Source organism: Oncorhynchus gorbuscha, linkage group LG22, assembly GCF_021184085.1.
Source record: "Oncorhynchus gorbuscha isolate QuinsamMale2020 ecotype Even-year linkage group LG22, OgorEven_v1.0, whole genome shotgun sequence".
NCBI classification, from domain to species: Eukaryota; Metazoa; Chordata; class Actinopteri; order Salmoniformes; family Salmonidae; genus Oncorhynchus; species Oncorhynchus gorbuscha.
In genome coordinates, this window is record NC_060194.1 from 24,369,596 (window position 1) to 24,390,912 (window position 21,317).

The 21,317-nt window shown below is 43.0% G+C and overlaps 1 protein-coding gene and 1 pseudogene across 2 annotated transcripts; one reads left to right on the top strand and one right to left on the bottom strand.

Moving 5' to 3' along the window:
* Positions 1-1,864: 1,864 nt before the first annotated feature.
* LOC124009113 lies at positions 1,865-4,145 on the top strand (annotated as a pseudogene).
* LOC124009949 (elongation of very long chain fatty acids protein 1-like) lies at positions 4,026-19,513 on the bottom strand. Of its 2 annotated transcripts, none has more exons than XM_046322209.1 (8): positions 19,410-19,513; positions 6,976-7,080; positions 6,653-6,843; positions 6,433-6,513; positions 6,251-6,307; positions 5,966-6,071; positions 5,587-5,726; positions 4,026-5,456 (listed from the first exon to the last, which is right to left on the bottom strand). In XM_046322209.1, exons 2-8 carry the CDS (start codon positions 7,034-7,036, stop codon positions 5,157-5,159), a joined length of 936 nt encoding a protein of 311 aa, XP_046178165.1. In that variant the 5' UTR covers positions 7,037-7,080; positions 19,410-19,513; the 3' UTR covers positions 4,026-5,156. The 2 variants fall into 2 exon arrangements, with proteins under 2 accessions (XP_046178165.1, XP_046178164.1); XM_046322208.1 differs by lacking the exon at positions 19,410-19,513 and adding an exon at positions 13,085-13,368.
* Between the last annotated feature and the right edge of the window lie 1,804 nt (positions 19,514-21,317).

Below are 21,317 nucleotides of genomic sequence, written 5' to 3' on the forward strand. Positions count from 1 at the left end.
AAAACCCCAGTCAATCATGTTTCAACATCCACTATAGCTTGTTGAATAGATTTGATCACATGAGAGACATTCCTTCCCCTGTTCCAAATAGCTCCATCATCAGCATATAGGGTAGCCACAATAACCCTACCTACATTTGAAAACACATCTTTAATCATAATGCTGAACAAAATAGGACTGGTAGCACTGCCTTGAGGTATACCATTGTCAACTCCATAGTCATCAGATAAAATGGATCCAATTTTAACTTGAAAAGAGGATTAAATAAGAAGGCCAAAACCCAGTTATATAATCTCCCACCAATACCAAGTCTTTCCATCTTAATTAATAGGCCTTCTCTCCACATCGTGTCATAGGCCTTTTCAATGTCAAAAAAGACAGTAGCCATTACTTCTTTCATGACCAGAGTTTTTTCAACTTCATTGCTCACCTTTACTAATGCACCCAAAGTAGATCTACCTTTACAGAATCCACTTTGACATTGACTCAATAAACCTCTATGTTCCAGGAAATATGACAATCTATTGACTGTCATCTTTTCTATCAGTTTAATAATAATAATAGTTTACACAAGTGCTATTGGTCTATAACTATCAGCACATGAAGGGTCCTTTCCAGGCTTTACAAAAGGTATTACTGCACATTTCCAACCAGAAGGTATAACCCCCAATTCAAGTGGACTTGCTTCTTCCAGTCATCTTCTTCAACATTGACCATACATCCCCCCAGCTCAGTACCCCTGCTTATTGTAGAGCAGAACTGTCTCCATGTATTTATCTTTACAGACTTAATGACCCTTTGATCCTTTGGAAATCAACTAGACTCACATGAGTCATATTCCTATGCAACACTCTGTAAGCCCTATTTCTTTCTTGAATAGCTGCAGTGCACTCTTCAGTACACCAAGGAACTACCTTCCCTTTCTCACCCACTTCACTCACCGGTACATATACAGTACAAGTCAAAAGTTTGGACACACCTACTCATTCAAGAGTTTTTCTATCCTGTCCCTCGAAAAAGTGTGACGAGATATTCTTTTGTCGTTGATTATTCAGGAAGTCGACGTCTACCTTTTCCACCAATCAGACTAACGGATACTATTCCGCCACCATGATTACCTTCTAAATATTTTGAATAAACCAATCACTACAGTGTATTTAGTAATTTAAAGAAGTGTCGTCATGGTTATTTTGAAATATCGAATTTGACCTGCTGCAGAAAGAAACACGTATCGGTAAAGTTTGTGATGCTAAAGTACATTTTGTCAATAAAAACGTGTGGAATTAAGTTGGATTAAGTAGCGTAGCACACGTTTGTTAACACCAACATTGAATGTTTTGTTGAATGGAATGTAAATACTAAGTGACTGGGAAAGGCAGCAAATTTGCTAGGTCGCTAACGTTAGCCAGTTAACGTTATCCGTTTAATTTGATGTAACATTAGAACTAACGTCAGTGAATTGAGTTGGCAAAGATTAGCTACATGTGCGTTTTATTTAGCAAAGTAACTACGTACGTTTTTGTTAGGATCGTTTAAAAAAAATGTGGATTTATTATTTTACCCTGCAGGGAGTCCGAGAGGCAGATTCGAACATGGCCCAATATGGATTCGAGAATGGCATTCATAGCATTCTGAAGCTTGATATGCCAATCACAAACGGAAAAGCCATTTCGTCCATGTCTACCAACAGTGCCAACACCAGCGCTCTTTAGCAGGTAGCTAACTATTATGCTTTTCACCTTTGCTCTACTGCATTTGCTTCTGTTTACTGTCTTTCAGCTGTCTATGGGTGTGGCACTGTTGGCTGTCAGTGGTTTCACCAATGGTTCCACTAATTTGCCCCTTCTCTCTTTCTTAGGTAAAAATGGGTAAGTGCACAACTTTAAAGGCCAGTGGGGACCGTTTAATTCCCACTAGGAATAACAAACATATGGACTTGGGAAGCTTCCTGCTTTCAAAGGAAAATGAGCCTATGGCCACAAACCCCTCCACAGCAACATCAGTGAGGCTCTTTAACATTGCACATCAGCACATTTTGTTAATGCATTGTAAATCAACAGCTGCACATCTGTCTTTGTAGGAGAACCAGAAGGCTTGGTCTGTCACTCAATGGAGATGACATTGGTGAGGCAAAGATCTTGCATCTGGGAGGAAAACCCTTGAATGCTCCAGAAGGTAGGCCTCCCACTGGTAATGATGGTGTGACTTGTCAGTTGATTATTGATATCAAAATCTAATGTTCCATTCTTTTTCTTTGCAGGTTACCAGAACAACCTGAAAGTCCTCTACAGTCAAGTTCCTATCCCAGTCTGTCCCAAAAAGACCAGATGCATATCATCTGTGTCCGACAGTTTCTTAGAAGCTTCTGAACTCCGAAATGATTTCTGTGTCTCCTGCCAACACATCACCACAACACATCTAAAAACCTGTCTGTTGAGAAGGTACAGAGGGACTTATCCTACAGGTATATCTTAGAGCTCCTGCCAGCACATTAAATGGACAGTAACCTACCTACCTGGAGAGTAGTCCTAGCTGTGAGTGAAACATGGGCCTGCTGTTTATCTAAATAACACAGATTTCAGTGGGAAATTTGCAGAAAGTGATTAAAGCAACTATCTCAAATTGGGATCTGGCCCTTTCATCTCTACTCTATCGACTTAATTAAATTAGTTGTGGTGGCAGGAGTGTTCTTTAACTGACTTAACTATTTACCTTTCTCTTCCCACAGATTTGAACCTACTGGACTGGAGCAGTTGGAACCTTTTAGCGGTTGCCCTTCGCAACAGTTTACCTGTGGGACGCAGCCCAGGGTGACATAGTCCTCCTCGCGCTCCATCTGCAAAGTTCATGTAAATGTCTGAAGTGAACACCCAGTACTCATCTAAATATTTGGCTTCATTGCAATGTTATGGTGTTGGGGAGAATAATTTGATGCTTTCTGTTTTTAATATTTCACCTGAATTTGACTTACCGTAGTTGTGGGATGTGGAGAACCAGAAGTGTCTATGCAGCATGGCCAGCCACACTGCCATAATTGCCAGCCTGAGTTGGAACGATTATATTCTCTCCAGGTAAAGAATCATGTCTTGAATGTCAAATTTGGAATAGTCAAGTCTCTGTCCTGCCAGGATCTTTTGTGATACTTATGCTCAAGATGTTCATTATGTCTAAACAGGCAGCTCAATTCTAATCTTTTTCCCAATTATTCATCTTTTGACTAATCTGATCACTTCATTTGTCAACTGAGCAAAAATAGCATTAGTGTTTAAACATTTTATGCTTTGTTTTTTCAAGAGGCTCCAGATCGGGTCACATCCACCACCATGTGAGGGTAGCCGACCACTTCACCCTGTCTGGGCACTCTCAGGATGTGTGTGGGCTTAAGTGGTACCCTGACTGAAGATACCTGGCCTCTGGAGGCAACGTCAACCTGGTGTATGTGTGGTCAGGTGTGCAGGATGGTAGTGGCCAAGGCAGCAGTTCTGTGCACTGCTTCAGTGAGCACCAAGGAGCAGTCAAGGTGAACACATTTTGAACTTAAAAATATCTTGCTGTGAAATTTGAAACTATGACACTTTGCTGCACACTAATTTCTCTTACAAAATAATTTAGGCTTTGACCTGGTGCCCATGAACACAACATTCTTGCTTCTGGAGGTGGCACCAGAGACTGCCACATCCGCATCTGGAACGTCAACTGTGGCTCCTGCATCAATGGTCTGGACACTCAGTCTCAGGTAACTGCACCCACCTTTAACTCTAACAAAATGTACTTTGTCATTACCTCCAGGGCCTTGCTCAGTCATAGCAGCATGTGTATTTGCATACCAGCCATTTTTGAAGTTTTACTTTTCGTAACTGCTATGCCGTATGATCTGAAGTTAACTCGTGTTCTAATTTGCCTTGCAGATCTCCTCTTTGATGTTTGCGCCAAACTACAAGGAATTGGTCTCCAGCCTCGGATATTCCCACAACGTAGTCATCTGGTAGTACCCCCTCCTTGACTGAAGTGTCAGAGCTCAATGGTAAGTGTCAAATCAAATTTTATTGGTCACATGCAGTTCTGGCAATGCTTGTCTGAAACTGCTATTCATTCACTATGTGTAAACTTAATGGCTCTGTGCAGTTGTCATTAATGTCAGTTGACAAAGAGCATTGTCTGACGCTGTAAGTCTATCGTAGTCCATCCTACTTCTCAAATTCTCCAACTATCAACCCATTCAAATTGAGGACTCGTACCAGAGCTGCATTGGTTGGGAATTGTGGGGAAGTCCGTGTTTGGGCTGTGTCTCTTGCAGATGGTCTCGGAGCACACATTTCAAACTAACCTTGGATTTATTCAGGTGTCGAAAGTTTAAAACAAACTTCAAACTGTTTTTATTCACCCCAGGTCATGAGGTCAGACTGCTCGACTATTGCCACTGTAGCTGGTGATGAAATTGTCCGGTTCTGGAAGAGCTTTGCGCTGGATCCAGTCAAAAAGAAGGCAAATGAGATGAAGTCCACTCGCAGCATTATACACACAGCTATCTGATAATGGACTTCTGTATTGTTTTAAGTTATGGATCGCCTCAATTGTGTACTTTTTTTATTAATTGAAAAATATTCTTGCCTTCGAATATTTTGCTGCCACTTGATATTGATTAACTAGTGTTATTGCAAATACTGTTAGGGCACTCAATGTTATTTGTAACCTTTTAACTAGGCAAGTCAGTTGAGTTCAAAACCCTTTTCATTATTTTCTAGGGTGCATAATATTGGGCATGTTGCTGACTCAGCACAGTTCCTAGAACTTCTCCAATAGCTACTGCAGACCCTTATCAAGAATGCTGCTGTCTTGTGCCTCAGTAATGAATGAGTTGGTCAGTGACAAACACCACCTCTTTGAAAGTAACTATTTACAAGTGTGTTCCAGTCAAACCAGAAGAGTCCATTTCAAGCCTGGGTTTGAGGTATTAGTGACGTAACAGTTAAAACCACTACCCACAATTTAAGTGTGGCAAGTAGGGAATAACTGCCAAGTCCATAATGCCATTCATATTCCATGAACTGCAGATAAATATAAAGTGTTCAGTAGCTAAGAGCATACTTTTTTGGAATCTTTGGCATTTCAGGCTCCTTCAGACAGTTGTTTCCCCCCCTTCCAAAAGGACGAAACTAGACTTCCTTCACTTTGCCTATTTGGTTATGGCTGTTGACACGATGTGCTGTCCCGTTGCTATTCTCCAGCGGCTTGCTGTTGATGACCACTATAACGGCATTCTGCTTTAGCTTCTCCATAGTTGCCGTAGGCAGCCTTTTCCCCTTCACGTAGGCCTGAATCCAGAAGTTGGAGAATAGTAGGAAGAAGAAGGTGCCGTACATCCAGATCAGGTGAATGAACATGGGCACCTGAAAGTCACACTTCTCCATGAAGTAGTACTGAGAGATGTGAAGTGAGATCAGCACAAACTGGATCTATAGAAGGAAGAACATTTTGATGGGAAGTTTGCACAGGAGTCACCAATTCACAGCTATCCACAAATGCTCCCCTTTAACATACTTTCTTCCAATAGTACATCATTAAGAAATAACACCCACCACCCACCAGCTGGATTGCAGTCATGTACTTCTTCCACCAGAGGTATTTTTGGAAGCGAGGTCCGGCAGCGGACAGGCCGTAGTAGGTGTACATGATGACGTGGACACAGCAGTTGACCATGGCATGGAACGAGCTCATTCCCCCTGCTGGAGGTTCACAGAGTATTAAAACAAACATAATCAGAGAGTAAATCTTAATCACAGGGGGATAACAAAATAAATACGTTACTAAATGGATTTTGTTTAATGTTCTTATTCCCTTGTAAAATTGCAGAAGATTCATTGTGAAAAAGATTTAAACAACCCCCTCAAAAGTTAATGTTAAACAGGTTACATGACCAGCTGTAAGCATACTGCATTGGGATGAGGTCAGAGGTCAAGCTTACCAGGAGCAATGGTAATTCCCCACCACCAAGTGAAGGGCATGAAGGAGTGATGAAAGACATGTAGAAATGTGATCTGGCTTTGTTTCTTACGCAGCACAAAGAAAAACTGAAAATCAGACAAGAGCTCAAGTTACTTAAAGCAAACATTGTTCAGAAGTCTCCATTTGTATTTTACTAAGGGTGTCGGAGAAAGATGGTCAGAATATGTACAAAATCTAAATGATTTAAGCTAGCATCAAACATTTTATTTACAAACAATGTTCTGATAGAGAAAATCGCTCTTACGGTGTCCAGAAGCTCAGTGAATTTAGAGAACAAAAACCACCAGGCCACTTGAACCATCTGACAAAAGGAGAAAAAAAAGTACAGACAATAAGTCACATATGCATATTTGAATGTAATGTAAAGTAAAACACACATTTCATGGAGATGCAATACAGATTCTCTCAAAAAAACAAGATAGATACCCTTAGAGCCTGTGGGTTGCTTGAGTAGTCACACAGGTCACATCTCCAGGTAAAAGTGGTTCCCCATCCTGACATCAGGAACTGCAAAGACAAAGCACAGAACTCGCTGTCACATCAATTCATAAAGGCTGGGAAAAGTTTTATTACAGTATAGTATGTCTTCACAACAAGGCTCTTTGAAGAACTTTCATTCTCCTGAATAACTAAATGCTTTGCTCACCTCATAGACTAGGAAGGCGTTTAGGGACACCATGCTGAAGTTATAGATGATCATGGCTGTTTTGAGGTTATATGGCTTGCGGTTGGCCATCAACAGAGGCCCTGCGTACAGCGAGAAGAACACATAGCCCATCAGGATGCTGGTCATCTGGAAGGGGGTCCGCATCAACGGGTAGGGCAACAACCGGTGGTCTGAGGACAAGAAATCAAGCAATTCAATATTTGAGACCACAATACAGGTTACACCAACAGTATGGTAAACTGCAAATAGCCAAATTGATGAAAAATTAAATTAAAAATATAAACTCATGTGAAAGCACTCACCTGTTCTCTGCAATACATACTCATAAAACACCATAATATTGGATCCCACTTCTCGCAGCATCTTGATGGCCTCTTTTCTCCTTTATTCAGTCAATCAAAAAAACACTGAAATATACAGACAAAAATACAATTAGCTTGAAAAAAAAACATTTGGTGGTGATAATGGCAGGTTATGCCTACAGGGGATACAATAATGTGTACTGAGACCTATAGAGACGTAAGATGATGAACAAAGCACTGCCACACGGCCTCCCACACTAAACAAACAGAGGCAGCTGCACAGGCCCATCATATACCTGCTTTGATGACGGACTGATAATAAAACAATACAACACTTGCTTTATTGGTCCATTTGCACAGATATACTTTCTTATTGTTGTCACCGTAGTACCCAACATGACACATCACAGGCTGGAAGCAGCACAGGGGCTGCGGCAGAGCAGCTTCTCTGGTGCACTTAGGGGTAAAGTGCCTTGCTCCAGGGCACAATGCGGTAGGTAGTATAAGGGGATATTGATAGACAAACAAAAGCTTCACGACAATAAAAACAGTTGTAGAGGGCACTTTAGTCCATTTGGCCATGTACTGCATGTCAGTCAATGTCAAATAGATCCTACTGGGAATATTCATAGGTAGCCTTTGTAATATTACTGTCACTTTTCTATAATAGCCAAGTGTTATATTCAACTATTTGCCATGGATATAAAAATCTGACTTGGGTTCAAATACTATTTCAAATATACTACCATTCAAAAGTTTGGGGTCACTTAGAAAGGTCCTTATTTTTGAAAGAAAGATCACTTGTGTCCATTAAAATAACATCAAATTGATCAGAAATACAGTGTAGACGTTGTGAATGTTGTAAAAGACTATTGTAGCTGGAAACGGCAGATTTTGATTGGAATATCTACATAGGCGTACAGAGGCCCATTCAGCATCAGCAACCATCACTCCTGTGTTCCACTGGCACAATGTGATTGCTAATCCTAGTTTATCATTTTAAAAAGGCTAATGATCATTAGAAAACCCTGTTGCAATTATGTTAGCACAGCTAAAACAGTTGTCCTGCTTGAAGCAATAAAACTGGCCTTCTTTAGACGAGTTGAGTATCAGCATGTGTGGGTTCGATTACAGGCTCAAAAGGGGCAGAAACAAAGAACTTCCTTCTGAAATTTGTCAGTCTATTCTTGTTCTGAGAAATTAAGGCTTTTCCATGCTAGAAATTGCCAAGAAACTGAAGATCTGGTACAACACTTTGTATTACGCCCTTCACAGAACAGCGCAAACTGGCTCTAACCAGAACAGAAAGAGTGGGAGGCCCCGGTGCACAACTGAGCAAGAGGACAAGTACATTAGTGTCTAGTTTTAGAAAGACACCTCACAAGTCCTCAACTGGCAAAGTCATTAAATAGTACCCACAAAACACCAGTCTCAACGTCAACAGTAAAGAAGAGACTCCTGGTAGCGCCTCCATGCTCTGGACACTACCCTGACAGACACAGCAAACCTTCTTGCCACAGCTGCATCCTGGATGAGCTGCACTACCTGAGCCACTTGTGTGAGTTGTAGACTCAGTGTCATGCTACCACTACAGTGAAAGCACCGCCAGCATTCAAAAGTGACCAAAACATTAGCCAGGAAGCATAGGAACTGAGAAGTGGTCTGTGGTCACCACCTGCAGAACCATTCCTTTATTGGGGGTGTCTTGCTAATTGCCTATAATTTCCACCTGTTGTCTATTCCATTTGCACAACAGCATGTGATATGTATTGTCAATCAGTGTTGCTTCCTATGTGGACAGTTTGATTTCACAGAAGTGTGATTGACTTAGAGTTACATTGTGTTGTTTAAGTGTTCCCTTTATTTTTTTGAGCGGTATAAACACTGGTTTGCTGTGTCTGTCAGCGTAGTGTCCAGAGCATGGAGGCACTACCAGGAGACAGGCCAGTACGTCAGGAGACGTGGAGGAGGCCGTAGGAGGGCAACAACAGGATCGCTACCTCCGCATTTGTGCAAGGAGGCGCAGGAGGAGCACTGCCAGAGCCCTGCAAAATGACCTCCAGCAGGCCACAAATGTGCATGCTTACATTTGCATGCTTACATTTGCTAGAGAACACCAAGATTGGCAAATTCACCACTGGCACCCTGTGCCCTTCACAGATGCAATCAGGTTCACACTGAGCACATGACAGACGTGACATAGTCTGGTGACGCCGTGGAGAACGTTCTGCTGCCTGCAACATCCTCCAGCATGGCCGGTTTGACGGTGGGTCAGTCATGGTGTGGAGTGGCATTTCTTTGGGGGGGGCGCACAACCCTCCATGAGCTCGCCAGAGGTAGTCTGACTGCCATTAGGTACCGAGATAAGATCCTCAGACCCCTTGTGAAACCATATGCTGGTGCGGTTGACCCTGGGTTCCTCCTAATGCAAGACAATGCTAGACCTCATGTGGCTGGAGTGTGTCAGCAGTTCCTGCAAGAGGAAGGCATTGATGCTATGGACTGGCCCGCCCGTTCTCCAGACCTGAATCCAATTGAGCACATCTGGGACATCGTGTCTCGCTCCATCCACCAACGCCACGTTGCACCAGACTATCCAGGAGTTGGCGGATGCTTTAGCCCAGGTCTGGGAGGAGATCCCTCAGGAGACCATCCGCCACCTCATCAGGAGCATGCCCAGGCGTTGTAGGGAGGTCATACAGGCACGTGGAGGCCACACACTACTGAGCCTCATTTTGACTTGTTTTAAGGACATTGCATCAAAGTTGGATCAGCCTGTAGTGTGGTTTTCCACTTTAAATTTTGAGTGAGACTCCAAATCCAGACCTTCATGGGTTGATACATTTTTTCTATTGGTAAGTATTGTGTGTTTGTTGTCAGCAGATTAAACTATGTAAAGAAAAAAGTATTTAATATGAATATTTGATTAATTCAGATCTAGGATGTGTTATTTTAGTGTTCCCTTAATTTTTTGGAGCAGTGTATATAAAACAGTTTAATCAATTTCAGAATAAGGCTGTAACGTAACAAAATGTTGAAAAATTACAGGGGTCTGAATACTTTCTGAATGCACTGTATAATACATCTACTATATAGGCTTTAGCATAGAGTCAAACTAAAATCAATCTGTCCACTTAACTAATAAAATCATATTCTCACAAACAGACAATGATTTATCAGTGACCCAAGCCTTGCTCAAATCATCCTGACCAGGTTGTCGTTGAGCTGTCAAGAATCCCAGAAAAGTGAGAAACAAAATTGCCCATATTAACATATGTAGCCTACGTAAGTAACAATGTTCATGAAATCGATAACTAGTAACATAACATTCATATACTGACTATGTCTGAACTCAAATACTATAATACCTTTGATGATACAGTGGTAGCAATACATGGTTTCAACATCTTCAGAAGAGGCAGGAATGCCAATGGTAAGAGGTGTTGCCGTTTATGTTCAGTCATATTCCTGTAAAGCTTAGAGAATATCTCATGTCAAATGCTGTTGAAGTAATATGCCTACAGGTTCACCTGCCTCACCTAAAGCCCGTTCTTGTAGGTAGTTGCTATCGACCACCAAGTGCTAATTGTCAGTAAGTATCTGGATAATGTGTGAAATGCTTGATAATGTATGTAATATGAACCTAAATATTGACTAGCTGTCAAGCTGCCCACCCCAAAAAAGCTTCAAACTGTAACCAGTGCCTGCAACCTGGTTCAGGTTATCAGTGAACCTACCAGTGTATTTACAAACAGCATAGGGATGTATTGATCATATCTTAACTAATGCTGCAGAAATAGGCTCTAAAGCAGTATCCAAATCCATAGGATGTATAGATAATAATATAGTAGCCATATCTAGAAAAACCAAAGTGCCATAGTCTGTTCCTAATATAGTGTATAAGAGGTCATACAAGAAGTTCTATGCTGAAGATGTAAAGCATATTTACTGGTCTGTGGTGTGTAATGAGGAGCAACCAAACACTACACTGGACACGTTTATGAAATGAATCATTTCAGTTACTAATAAGCATGCACCCACTAAGAAAATGACTAAACTTATAAATCCCAGTGGATTGAGGAATTTAAACATTTTATGGTTGAGAGGGATGAGGCAAAATTAATGGCAAACAAGTCTGGCACATCCATGCATAACTGACCAAATAACGAAAGACAAGCATTATAATTTTGCATTCTAAAATGTGAGTGTGGAAGAGGTGAAAATGTTTTGGTCTATCAATAATGACAAGCCACCGGGGTCTGACAACTTGGATGGAAAATTACTGAGGATGGTATTGCCAGTCCTATTTGACATCTCTTCAATCTAAGAAAGTGTGTGCCCTCAGGCCTGGAGGGAAGCTAAAGTCATTCCACTACCCAAGAATAGTAAGTCCCCCTTTAGTAGCTCAAACAGTGAACTAATCAGCCTGTTACCAACCCTTAGTAAACCTTTGGGGGTGAAAAAAATGGTGTTCATCCAGATACACCATTTCACAGAAAAGAAAAAAAAATACAACACATTTTCTGAACAATTATACGAAGGGCATTCAACATGTATGGCACTTACACAAATTACAGATGATTGGCTCCAATAAATTGATAATAAAAAGGTGGGAGCTGTTTTGTTAGACTTCAGTGGCTGACATTATTGATCATAATCTGCTGCTGGGAAAACTTCTGCTATATTGTGGATCGAGAGTTACCCATCTAACAGAACACCAAGGGTGTTCTTTAATGGAAGACTCTCCAACATAATCTAGGTAGAGTCAGGCATTCCCCAGGGCAGCAGTCTAGGCCCCTTACCTTTTTCAATCTTTACTAATGACCTACCACTGAGAAAGCCTGATCGCTATGTATGCTGATGACTTAACATTATACACATCAGATACCACAGCAAGTGAAATCACTGCAACACTTAAATAGCTGCAGTCAGTTTCAGAATGGGTGTCAACAAACAAGTTAGTACTAAATATTTCTAAAACTAAAAGCATTGTATTTGGGACAAATAATTCACTAAAACCCAAACAAAACCTTATGAATAATGTGGATATTGAGGAAGTTGAGGAGACTAAACTGCTTGGGGAAAGCCTGGATTGTAAACTGTCATGGTCAAAACATATTGATGCCACAGTAACTAAGATGGGGAGAGGTCTGTCCATAATAAAGCTCTGCTCTGCCTGCTTAAGAACACGATCAACAAGGCAGGTCCTACAGGCCCTAGTTGTGTGGCACCTGGACTTCTGTTCAGTCATGTGGTCATGTGCCACAGAGGGACTTACAATTGGCCAAGAACAGGACTGCACGGCTGGCCCTTAGATGTACATTGAGAGCGAACATTAATAAAGATGCATGTTAATCTCTCCTGGCTCAAAGTAGAGGAGAGATTGACTCCATCACTACAGAAGTATCAACATATTGATTGCGCCGAGCGGTCTGTTTAAACTACTACTAGCACACAGCATGGTCTGAAGAGACAGACACACGATAACATACGCACTATACACACACACACACACACACACATGTACAAAAGGGCACACCCTTAATGTCTTGTGAAATGTAATGTTTTTTTTAATTGTATATAGCTGCTAATACAAGATGGCAGTAGTTTTACAAAGTGCTTGTTAAGCAGTATTTAACATTTCCTTAGCTACTCCTTAGACAATGAAGTGTTCTCTCAATGACTAACATAGACAGCCAAACAGGTGAGGCAGAGGCAGAGAGGTGAACTGGTTTGAACAGCCAGTATGTGGTATGAGGTCACTAGATAGGAATGGATGAGGAGTTGATTGAGAAAAATGACAGGAAGATGGAATGGGATGGAGGTGAGCCGGCAAACTAAGGACAGAGAGCGAGAGAGAGAATGAATGTGGGACACTACTATTTGTCATGTCCATACAATGCAATAAAACCAAATTGCACACATGACAAAGATGGGACAGTGTCATCATATCCACCAAGGGCCTCAATACAAGACCTACAGGTGAAAGGAAAACCTGCCCTGACAGTTTAGGTTTGTGTTATAAGAGTAAAAAACTTGAAGTAAAGTAAATAGACAGCAGTGTTAGATGGAGTATAACACTGAGCATCATTGGTAACACAAGACTCACCTGCAGAGTTGTCCTCAGTACTCTCCCCAAATCAGCAGTCCGTCAGGCACATATACTAGAGAGCCACCACAACCACTGAGCTCACAATGATCCAGGCCCAGCAAAACAGAAGAGCCAAAGAGAGATTAACTGAAGAAAAAAAGAGTGCTTGTTTCTTCCTTGAAATCCTCAAATGTTTGACGGTCTAGAAATAGGCCACATAAAGTCAGGGCAGATTAAGTCAGAAAGAGAGAGATGAGGACAGCTATATGACTCATTCAACTCAGATTTAAACCCTCAAGGCCAAGCACACGACTTAGTGACAACGCCCACCTAGTTTCAGGACCACACCCTGTTTCAACATCTAGACTCACACGCCCCTAACCACTACCTCTCTCTGATTGGTTCAGCAGAAAAAGAGGGATTGGCCATTGGTCGTCTGAGAAGGTCGTGTATCTGAGGGTAGTAAGTGAGGGAGAATCTAGTAGCAACCTCTTGAGAGATTGAATGGTCTCTTTGTTAAACAATGGCCCCCCATCACATAGCACACATGTACGTAACAAAAACATCCCATATGTGACAAGAATGACTAATGGAAATGTAAAAGGATTTGAAAATATCTGTCTTCCCATTGCTTGGGAGCTCAACATAAAATTGCAAAGCATTGACATTCAGGAATAATTTGTTAGCAACAATATAATTTGAGGAACTTTGCTCTTAGAATTTGTAGTACATGTTAGTGATATTGAAGTTTGAGAAAACATCCATTTCTGATGCTCCTATAATTTCCCTGTTTCAATTAGTATCATCATCAATCTTTTCATCATTGTAATTCTGATCATCATAATCATAAAACCAATCGTCAACCCAGAGTCAGAGCTAAAGGTGAATAATTATGAGGCATGGGGATTTGACAGGGAATAATGGGGATTTAATGTGTCCCTACCCTGCGACAGGCACGGAGTTTGCGCTGGTGGGTCCTACATACTGTACACCGCCACAGTATGACAGGTTCCACTATCTCCCAGTAGCACTGGTTCTACCTGTTCCTCAGGCACTGAGAACTGGTGATGGGTGTGGTAGTGGAAGAACGGCCTTGAAATGTACTCACTCATCCTTACACTGGAATTAAAGGGTGACTGGAATGAGAAGAATCTGGAAACGAGCAGTGTACAGGCAAAAAAAGAACATAAAAAAAGACATTGAGAACTGTGTGGGTTTACACAGTGCTTTAGGACTTTCACTGGGGGAAAGCACACGGGGGGGTACTCTGTAAAAGGCCATATACCATCATCATTACGTGATATTACCTGGCTGCTTACAGTTCATTTCCACATAACACAATTTGGATAGCTACATTAGCGTTGCTTTCACGTGGGTGTTAGCAAGCAATCAGGCTAGGTAGTGCAAGAAACAGTTGAAGTCGGAAGTTTACATACACCTTAGCCAAATACATTTAAACTCAGTTTCACAATTCCTGACATTTCATCCTAGTAAAAATTCCTGTCTTAGGTCAGTTAGGAACACCACTTTACTCTAAGAATGTGAAATGTCAGAATAATAGTAGAGAGAATGCTTTATTTCAGCTTTTATTTCTTTCACCACATTCCCAGTGGGTCAGAAGTTTACATACACTCAATTAGTATTTGGTAGGACTGCCTTTAATTGTTTAACGTGGGTCAAACGTTTCAGGTAGCCTTCCACAAGCTTCCCACAATAAGTTGGGTGAATTTTGGCCCATTCCTCCTGACAGAGATGGTGTAACTGAGTCAGGTTTGTAGGCCTCCTTGCTCACACACACTTTTTCAGTTCTGCCCACAGGATTGAGGTCAGGGCTTTGTGATGGCAACTCCAATATCTTGACTATGTCTGTTACGCAGGTGAATGAGGACCCAAAAGCGACTTGGCGAAAACAGAGTCTTTAATCCAGTAAAGTAAAATACAATCAAAAAACACAATTTCCACTCGTAATGACGAGAACAGACTGGAGACTCGATCTTGAACAGCAGGTTGCCTCGGGAAGGCACTTGAACTTAGCAGACTCTGACACCTGCTCACCACGCAGCATCTGAGGGAAACACGACACGACAGGGCGATACACAAACACAGCACGGTGAACAATAGACAAGGATCCGACAGGACAGGAACGGAAAACAAGGGAAGAAATAGGGACTCTAATCAGGGGAAAAGATAAGGAACAGGTGTGGGAAGACTAAATGATTGATTAGGGGAATAGGAACAGCTGGGAGCAGGAACGGAACGATAGAGAGAAGAGAGAGAGGAAGGGAGAGAGAAAAAGGGGAACGAACCTAAAAAGACCAGCAGGGGGAAAACGAACAGAAGGAAAAGCAAAATGACAAGACAATCTAAGACAAAACATGACAGTACCCCCCCACTCACCGAGCGCCTCCTGGCGCTCTCAAGGAGGAACACTGGCGGCAACGGAGGAAATCATAGATCACAAACGGTCCAGCACGTCCCGAGAAAGAACCCAACTCCTCTCCTCAGGACCGTAACGGAAAAACGAGAAAAAAAAGGGAAACTAGGGTACTACTCTAAAAAAAAAAATGAGACACGGGTAGAGAACTGAAAGCTTTAGAGCAAACAGGACCAAACAGGCCAGGAGAGTAACAACTAGGGACAGACTGAGACACAGCAAGGGCAGGAACAAGAACAGGAGAGATGCGATGGCAGGGAACAGACTGAGACCCAGCAAGACCAGGAGCAGAAGCAGAAAAAAAATTACCAGACTTCTTCTGCGCGCAGTCCGAACACGCAGCCACGAACCGGCGCGTGTCACGCTCCTGAGTAGGCCACCAAAACCGCTGGCGAATAGAAGCAAGCGTACCCCGAACGCCGGGATGGCCAGCTAACTTGGCAGAGTGAGCCCACTGAAGAACAGCCAGACGAGTAGAAACAGGAACGAAAAGAAGGTTACTAGGGCAAGCGCGCGGCGACGCAGTGTGCGTGAGTGCTTGCTTAACCTGTCTCTCAATTCCCCAGACAGTCAACCCGACAACACGCCCAACAGGAAGGATCCCTCGGGATCGGTAGAAGCCACAGAAGAACTAAAGAGACGGGATAAAGCATGAGGCTTGGTGTTCTTAGTACCCGGGCAATAAGAAATAACGAATTCGAAACGAGCGAAAAACAACGCCCAACGAGCATGACGCGCATTCAGTCGTTTGGCAGAACGGATGTACTCAAGGTTCTTTTGGTCAGTCCAAACGACAAAAGGAACGGTCGCCCCCTCCAACCACTGTCGCCATTTGCCTAGGGCTAAACGGATGGCGAGCAGTTCGCGGTTAGCCACATCATAGTTACGTTCCGACGGTGACAGGCGATGAGAAAAATACGCACAAGGGTGGACCCCATCGTCAGTATCGGAGCGCTGGGACAGAATGGCTCCCACGCCCACCCACGACGCGTCAACCTCAACAATAAACGGTTTAGTGACGTCAGGTGCAACAAGGATAGGAGCGGATGCAAAACGCTTCTTGAAGAGATCAGGACAACAATCATACGACCGGTGAGGAGGAAAGGAGTTGGTTCTGGACCGACTGAAGACCGTGCGCAGACCATGATATTCCTCCGGCACTCCTGTCAAATCACCAGGTTCCTCCTGAGAAGAGGGGACAGAACAAACAGGAGAAATAGCAGACATTAAACACGTCACATGACAAGAAACGTTCCAGGAAAGGATAGAATTACTAGACCAATCAAAAGAAGGATTATGACACACTAGCCAGGGATGACCCAAAACAACAGGTGTAAAAGGTGAACAAAAAATCAAAAAAGAAATGGTCTCACTATGGTTACCAGATACAGTGAGGGTTAAAGGTAGTGTTTCATATAATATACTGGGGAGAGGACTACCATCCAAGGCAAACATGACCGTGGGCTCCCTAACTGTCTGAGAGGAATGTCATGTTCCCGCGCCCAGGCTTCGTCCATAAAACAGCCCTCTGCCCCAGAGTCTATTAATGCACTGCAGGAAGCTGCCGATCCGGTCCAGCGTAGATGGACCGGTAAGGTAGTACAGGTACTTGACGGAGAGGACCGTCTAGTAGCGCTTATCAGTCGCCCTCCGCTTACTGATGAGCTCTGGCCTTTAACTGGACATGAAATGACAAAATGACCAGCGGAACCGCAATAGAGACAGAGGCGGTTGGTGATTCTCCGTTCCCTCTCCTTAGTCGAGATGCGAATACCCCCCAGCTGCATGGGCTCAACACCAGAGTCAGTGGGGAAAGACGGTAGTGTCGGAGAGAGGGGAGACACAGTTAACGCGAGCTCTCTTCTATGAGCTCGGTGACGAAGATCTACCCGTCGTTCAATGCGAATAGCGAGTTCAATCAAAGAATCCACGCTGGATGGAACCTCCCGAGAGAGAATCTCATCCTTAACCTTCGCGTGGAGTCCCTCCAGAAAACGAGCGAGCAACGCCTGCTCGTTCCAGTTACTGGAGGCAGCAAGAGTGCGAAACTCTATAGAGTAATCCGTTATGGAACGATTACCTTGACATAGGGAAGACAGGGACCAGGAAGCTTCTTTCCCAAAAACTGAGCGATCAAAAACCCTTATCATCTCCTCTTTAAAGTTCAGATAATTGTTAGTACACTCAGCGCTTGCCTCCCAGATAGCTGTGCCCCACTGCCGAGCCCGACCAGTAAGGAGTGATATGACGTAGGCAATCCGAGCTCTCTCTCTTGAGTATGTGTTGGGTTGGAGAGAGAACACTATATCACACTGGGTGAGAAAGGAGCGGCACTCAGTGGGCTGCCCAGAATAACATGGTGGGTTATTAACCCTAGGTTCCGGAGGCTCGGAAGACCCGGAAGTAGCTGGTGGCACGAGACGAAGACTCTGATATTGTCCTGAGAGGTCGGAGACCTGAGCGGCCAGGGTCTCAACGGCATGTCGAGCAGCAGACAATTCCTGCTCGTGTCTGCCGAGCATCGCTCCCTGGAACTCGAGAGTAGAGTAGAGAGAATCCATAGTCGCTGGGTCCATTCTTGGTCGGATCCTTCTGTTACGCAGGTGAATGAGGACCCAAAAGCGACTTGGCGAAAACAGAGTCTTTAATCCAGTAAAGTAAAATACAATCAAAAAACACAATTTCCACTCGTAATGACGAGAACAGACTGGAGACTCGATCTTGAACAGCAGGTTGCCTCGGGAAGGCACTTGAACTTAGCAGACTCTGACACCTGCTCACCACGCAGCATCTGAGGGAAACACGACACGACAGGGCGATACACAAACACAGCACGGTGAACAATAGACAAGGATCCGACAGGACAGGAACGGAAAACAAGGGAAGAAATAGGGACTCTAATCAGGGGAAAAGATAAGGAACAGGTGTGGGAAGACTAAATGATTGATTAGGGGAATAGGAACAGCTGGGAGCAGGAACGGAACGATAGAGAGAAGAGAGAGAGGAAGGGAGAGAGAAAAAGGGGAACGAACCTAAAAAGACCAGCAGGGGGAAAACGAACAGAAGGAAAAGCAAAATGACAAGACAATCTAAGACAAAACATGACAATGTCGTCCTTAAGCCATTTTGCCACAACTTTGAAAGTATACTTGGGGTCATTGTCCATTTGGAAGACCCATTTGCAACCAAGCTTTAACTTCCTGACTGATGTCTTGAGATGTTGCTTCAATATATCCACATAATTGTCCTACCTCATGATGCCATCTATTTTGTGAAGTGCACCAGCCCCTCCTTCAGCAAAGCACCCCCACAACATGATGCTGCCACCCCCATGCTTCATGGTTGGGATGGTGTTCTTCTGCTTGCAAGCATCCCACTTTTTCCCTCCAAACATAACGATGGTCATTATAGCCATACAGTTCAATTTTTGTTTCATCAGACCAGAGGACCTTTCTCCAAAAAGTACGATCTTTGTCCCCATGTGCAGTTGCAAACCGTATTCTATATTTTCTATGGTAGTTTTGGAGCAGTGGCTTCTTCCTTGCTGAGTGGCCTTTCAGGTTATGTCGATATCGGACTCGTTTTAATGTAGATATAGATACTTTTGTACCTGTTCCCTCCAGCATCTTCACAAGGTCCTTTGCTCCTTCCTGAGCGGTATGATGGCTGCGTGGTCCCATGGGGCGGCAGGGTAGCCTAGTGGTTAGAGCCTTGGACTTGTAACCGGAAGGTTGCAAGTTCAAACCCCCGAGCTGACAAGGTACAAATCTGTCGTTCTGCCCCTGAACAGGCAGTTAACCCACTGTTCCTAGGCCGTCATTGAAAACAAGAATTTTTCTTAACTGACTTGCCTGGTTAAATAAAGGTTAAAAAAAATAATAATAAAAAATGTAAAAAATACTTGCGTACTATTGTTTGTACAGATGAACGTGGTAGCTTCAGGCATTTGGAAATTGCTCCCAAGGATGAACCAGACTTGTGGAGGTCCATATTTTGTTTTCGATTGGTCAATAACGTTGTGATATTGCATAAAGTTCAGCTTTCCCCAGCTTCGGTCCACCTTGTTCACGCACCCTCGCCCAAGCACGCGTCGCCCCATGGTCCCTCCGCCCACATTGCTTCCCTCTACTGAAAATTAATGGGGCGTGGTTGTGTAAGACATGACAACATCATCATAGGAATGAGGGCTCTGAGTGCATATTTCTCCTACCGAGTTTCTGTGTTCAAATTTAGGCATAGAGCCAGTGTTTGAGACTGAGACGAGAGGATGAGGAGAAGGATGATGAAGTGAGATGGGGTGAGGGGAGGAGGAAGACGCCATCACATCTCTAAAGTGAAAATGTGATAGGAGCTGAAACAGACCAAAGAACTTTTCCACCTTAACAAACACAGACAAGGTTAATCACACACACAACACATAACAGTTTCCATTAATTCATTCCCGCATTCTTTCTCAGTCAGATACACCACTTCCCTATGGACTGACGTTTCAGCCAAATCTCTAGTATTTACAGAGGGCAATCACTTTCTTGTCCCTCTTTTCAGCATTGATATAGATGGGGGATTGACTGGACCTGTAGTCTCACACTGGGTGTAGTTGTCAACCACTATAGGCCATCGAGAACAGGGGTACTTTCTGCTCATGAACAATTGCAAGTTTCACTGCCATCTCAGCATTAGGTGGCATTTAATGTTTTCATCTTAAAAATCACCTACATCCTACCATACAAACAAGAATATACTAGGCCTATGATGTTACCCGTGAGTAAAACAAAAGCATTTTCTATTTTTAAAAGCTGCATAACTTGTTCCAAACCAAATGCAGAGGCCAGAAACCCTTCCACCTGAATTTTTGAATTACATTTTGATCAATATCCTAAACACAAGACTGAAACCAAATGTACATTTTCAAAACAACTGACAGCTCCACTCTATTCTACAGAAACCATATTTATGACTATAGCAAATATTCGGACTAACAGTAAATGAGATCATGAATGAAAAATGAACCACAGGCTACAGACACGGTGGCCTAACTAGCCTAGATACCAACTTCCCCTTTGGTGTGGGATGATTTGCAGGGTGAAAGGTTGTGAGTCTTGTAAGAGCTGAACTAACTAAACAACCTCTCGGTCCTGCTCTAGCCTACAAAATACTTTCTATGAGTATTTACTTTTGAGAAGTAAATCCCATGATTCGATTTTGAAAAGTACACAAGGCGAATTGCTTAAATGGTAAACTGGTGGTCAGTGTCACAAAGGAGCATACAAAAGCTCCCCCATCTCTTCCTTTAGATGGGCCAGTAATTTATCCACACAGCAAAGGTGTGTGAAGTAGACACAAAGACATGTACAGCAATATGAATATCATTCCCCATGGGTATGTTCTTTGTTTAAGTGTCTGCGGGTCATTGCCCAACTTCATTGCTAAAGAATGGACAATGTCCACTAGACTAGCGATTCACTCTCGATAATGTCAGTGGTTAGAGCAGGGTACTGACAAAAATAGAGCTGTGGGTTTGATTCCCCCATGGGCAACATACAGAATATGTCACTCACAGTTAATGTAGACAGTTCTGTAAGTTGCTTTGGATGTAAGCGTCTGCTAAATTATCCGATAGACAGGACAGACAATCTAAATACTCTGGGTGTCACACCCTGATCTTAGTATTTTGTGTTTTTCTTTATTATTTTGGTCAGGCCAGGGTGTGACATGGGTTATTTATGTGGTGTGTTTTGTCTTGGGGTTTTGTAGGTTATGGGATTGTGGTATAGTAGAGTTGTCTAGGTAAGTCTATGGTTGCCTAGAGTGGTTCTC

What these genes read in the sequence shown, in the direction of transcription:
- LOC124009949 (XM_046322209.1), bottom strand. Translation starts at nt 7,036, where the DNA reads ATGCTGCGAGAAGTGGGATCCAATATTATGGTGTTTTATGAGTATGTA. An exon ending in TCACTGAGCTTCTGGACACC is followed by an intron (nt 6,072 to 6,250) that starts GTAAGAGCGATT and finishes TCTGATTTTCAG; the next exon opens with TTTTTCTTTGTGCTGCGTAA. An exon ending in ACATGACTGCAATCCAGCTG is followed by an intron (nt 5,457 to 5,586) that starts GTGGGTGGTGGG and finishes TTCCTTCTATAG; the next exon opens with ATCCAGTTTGTGCTGATCTC.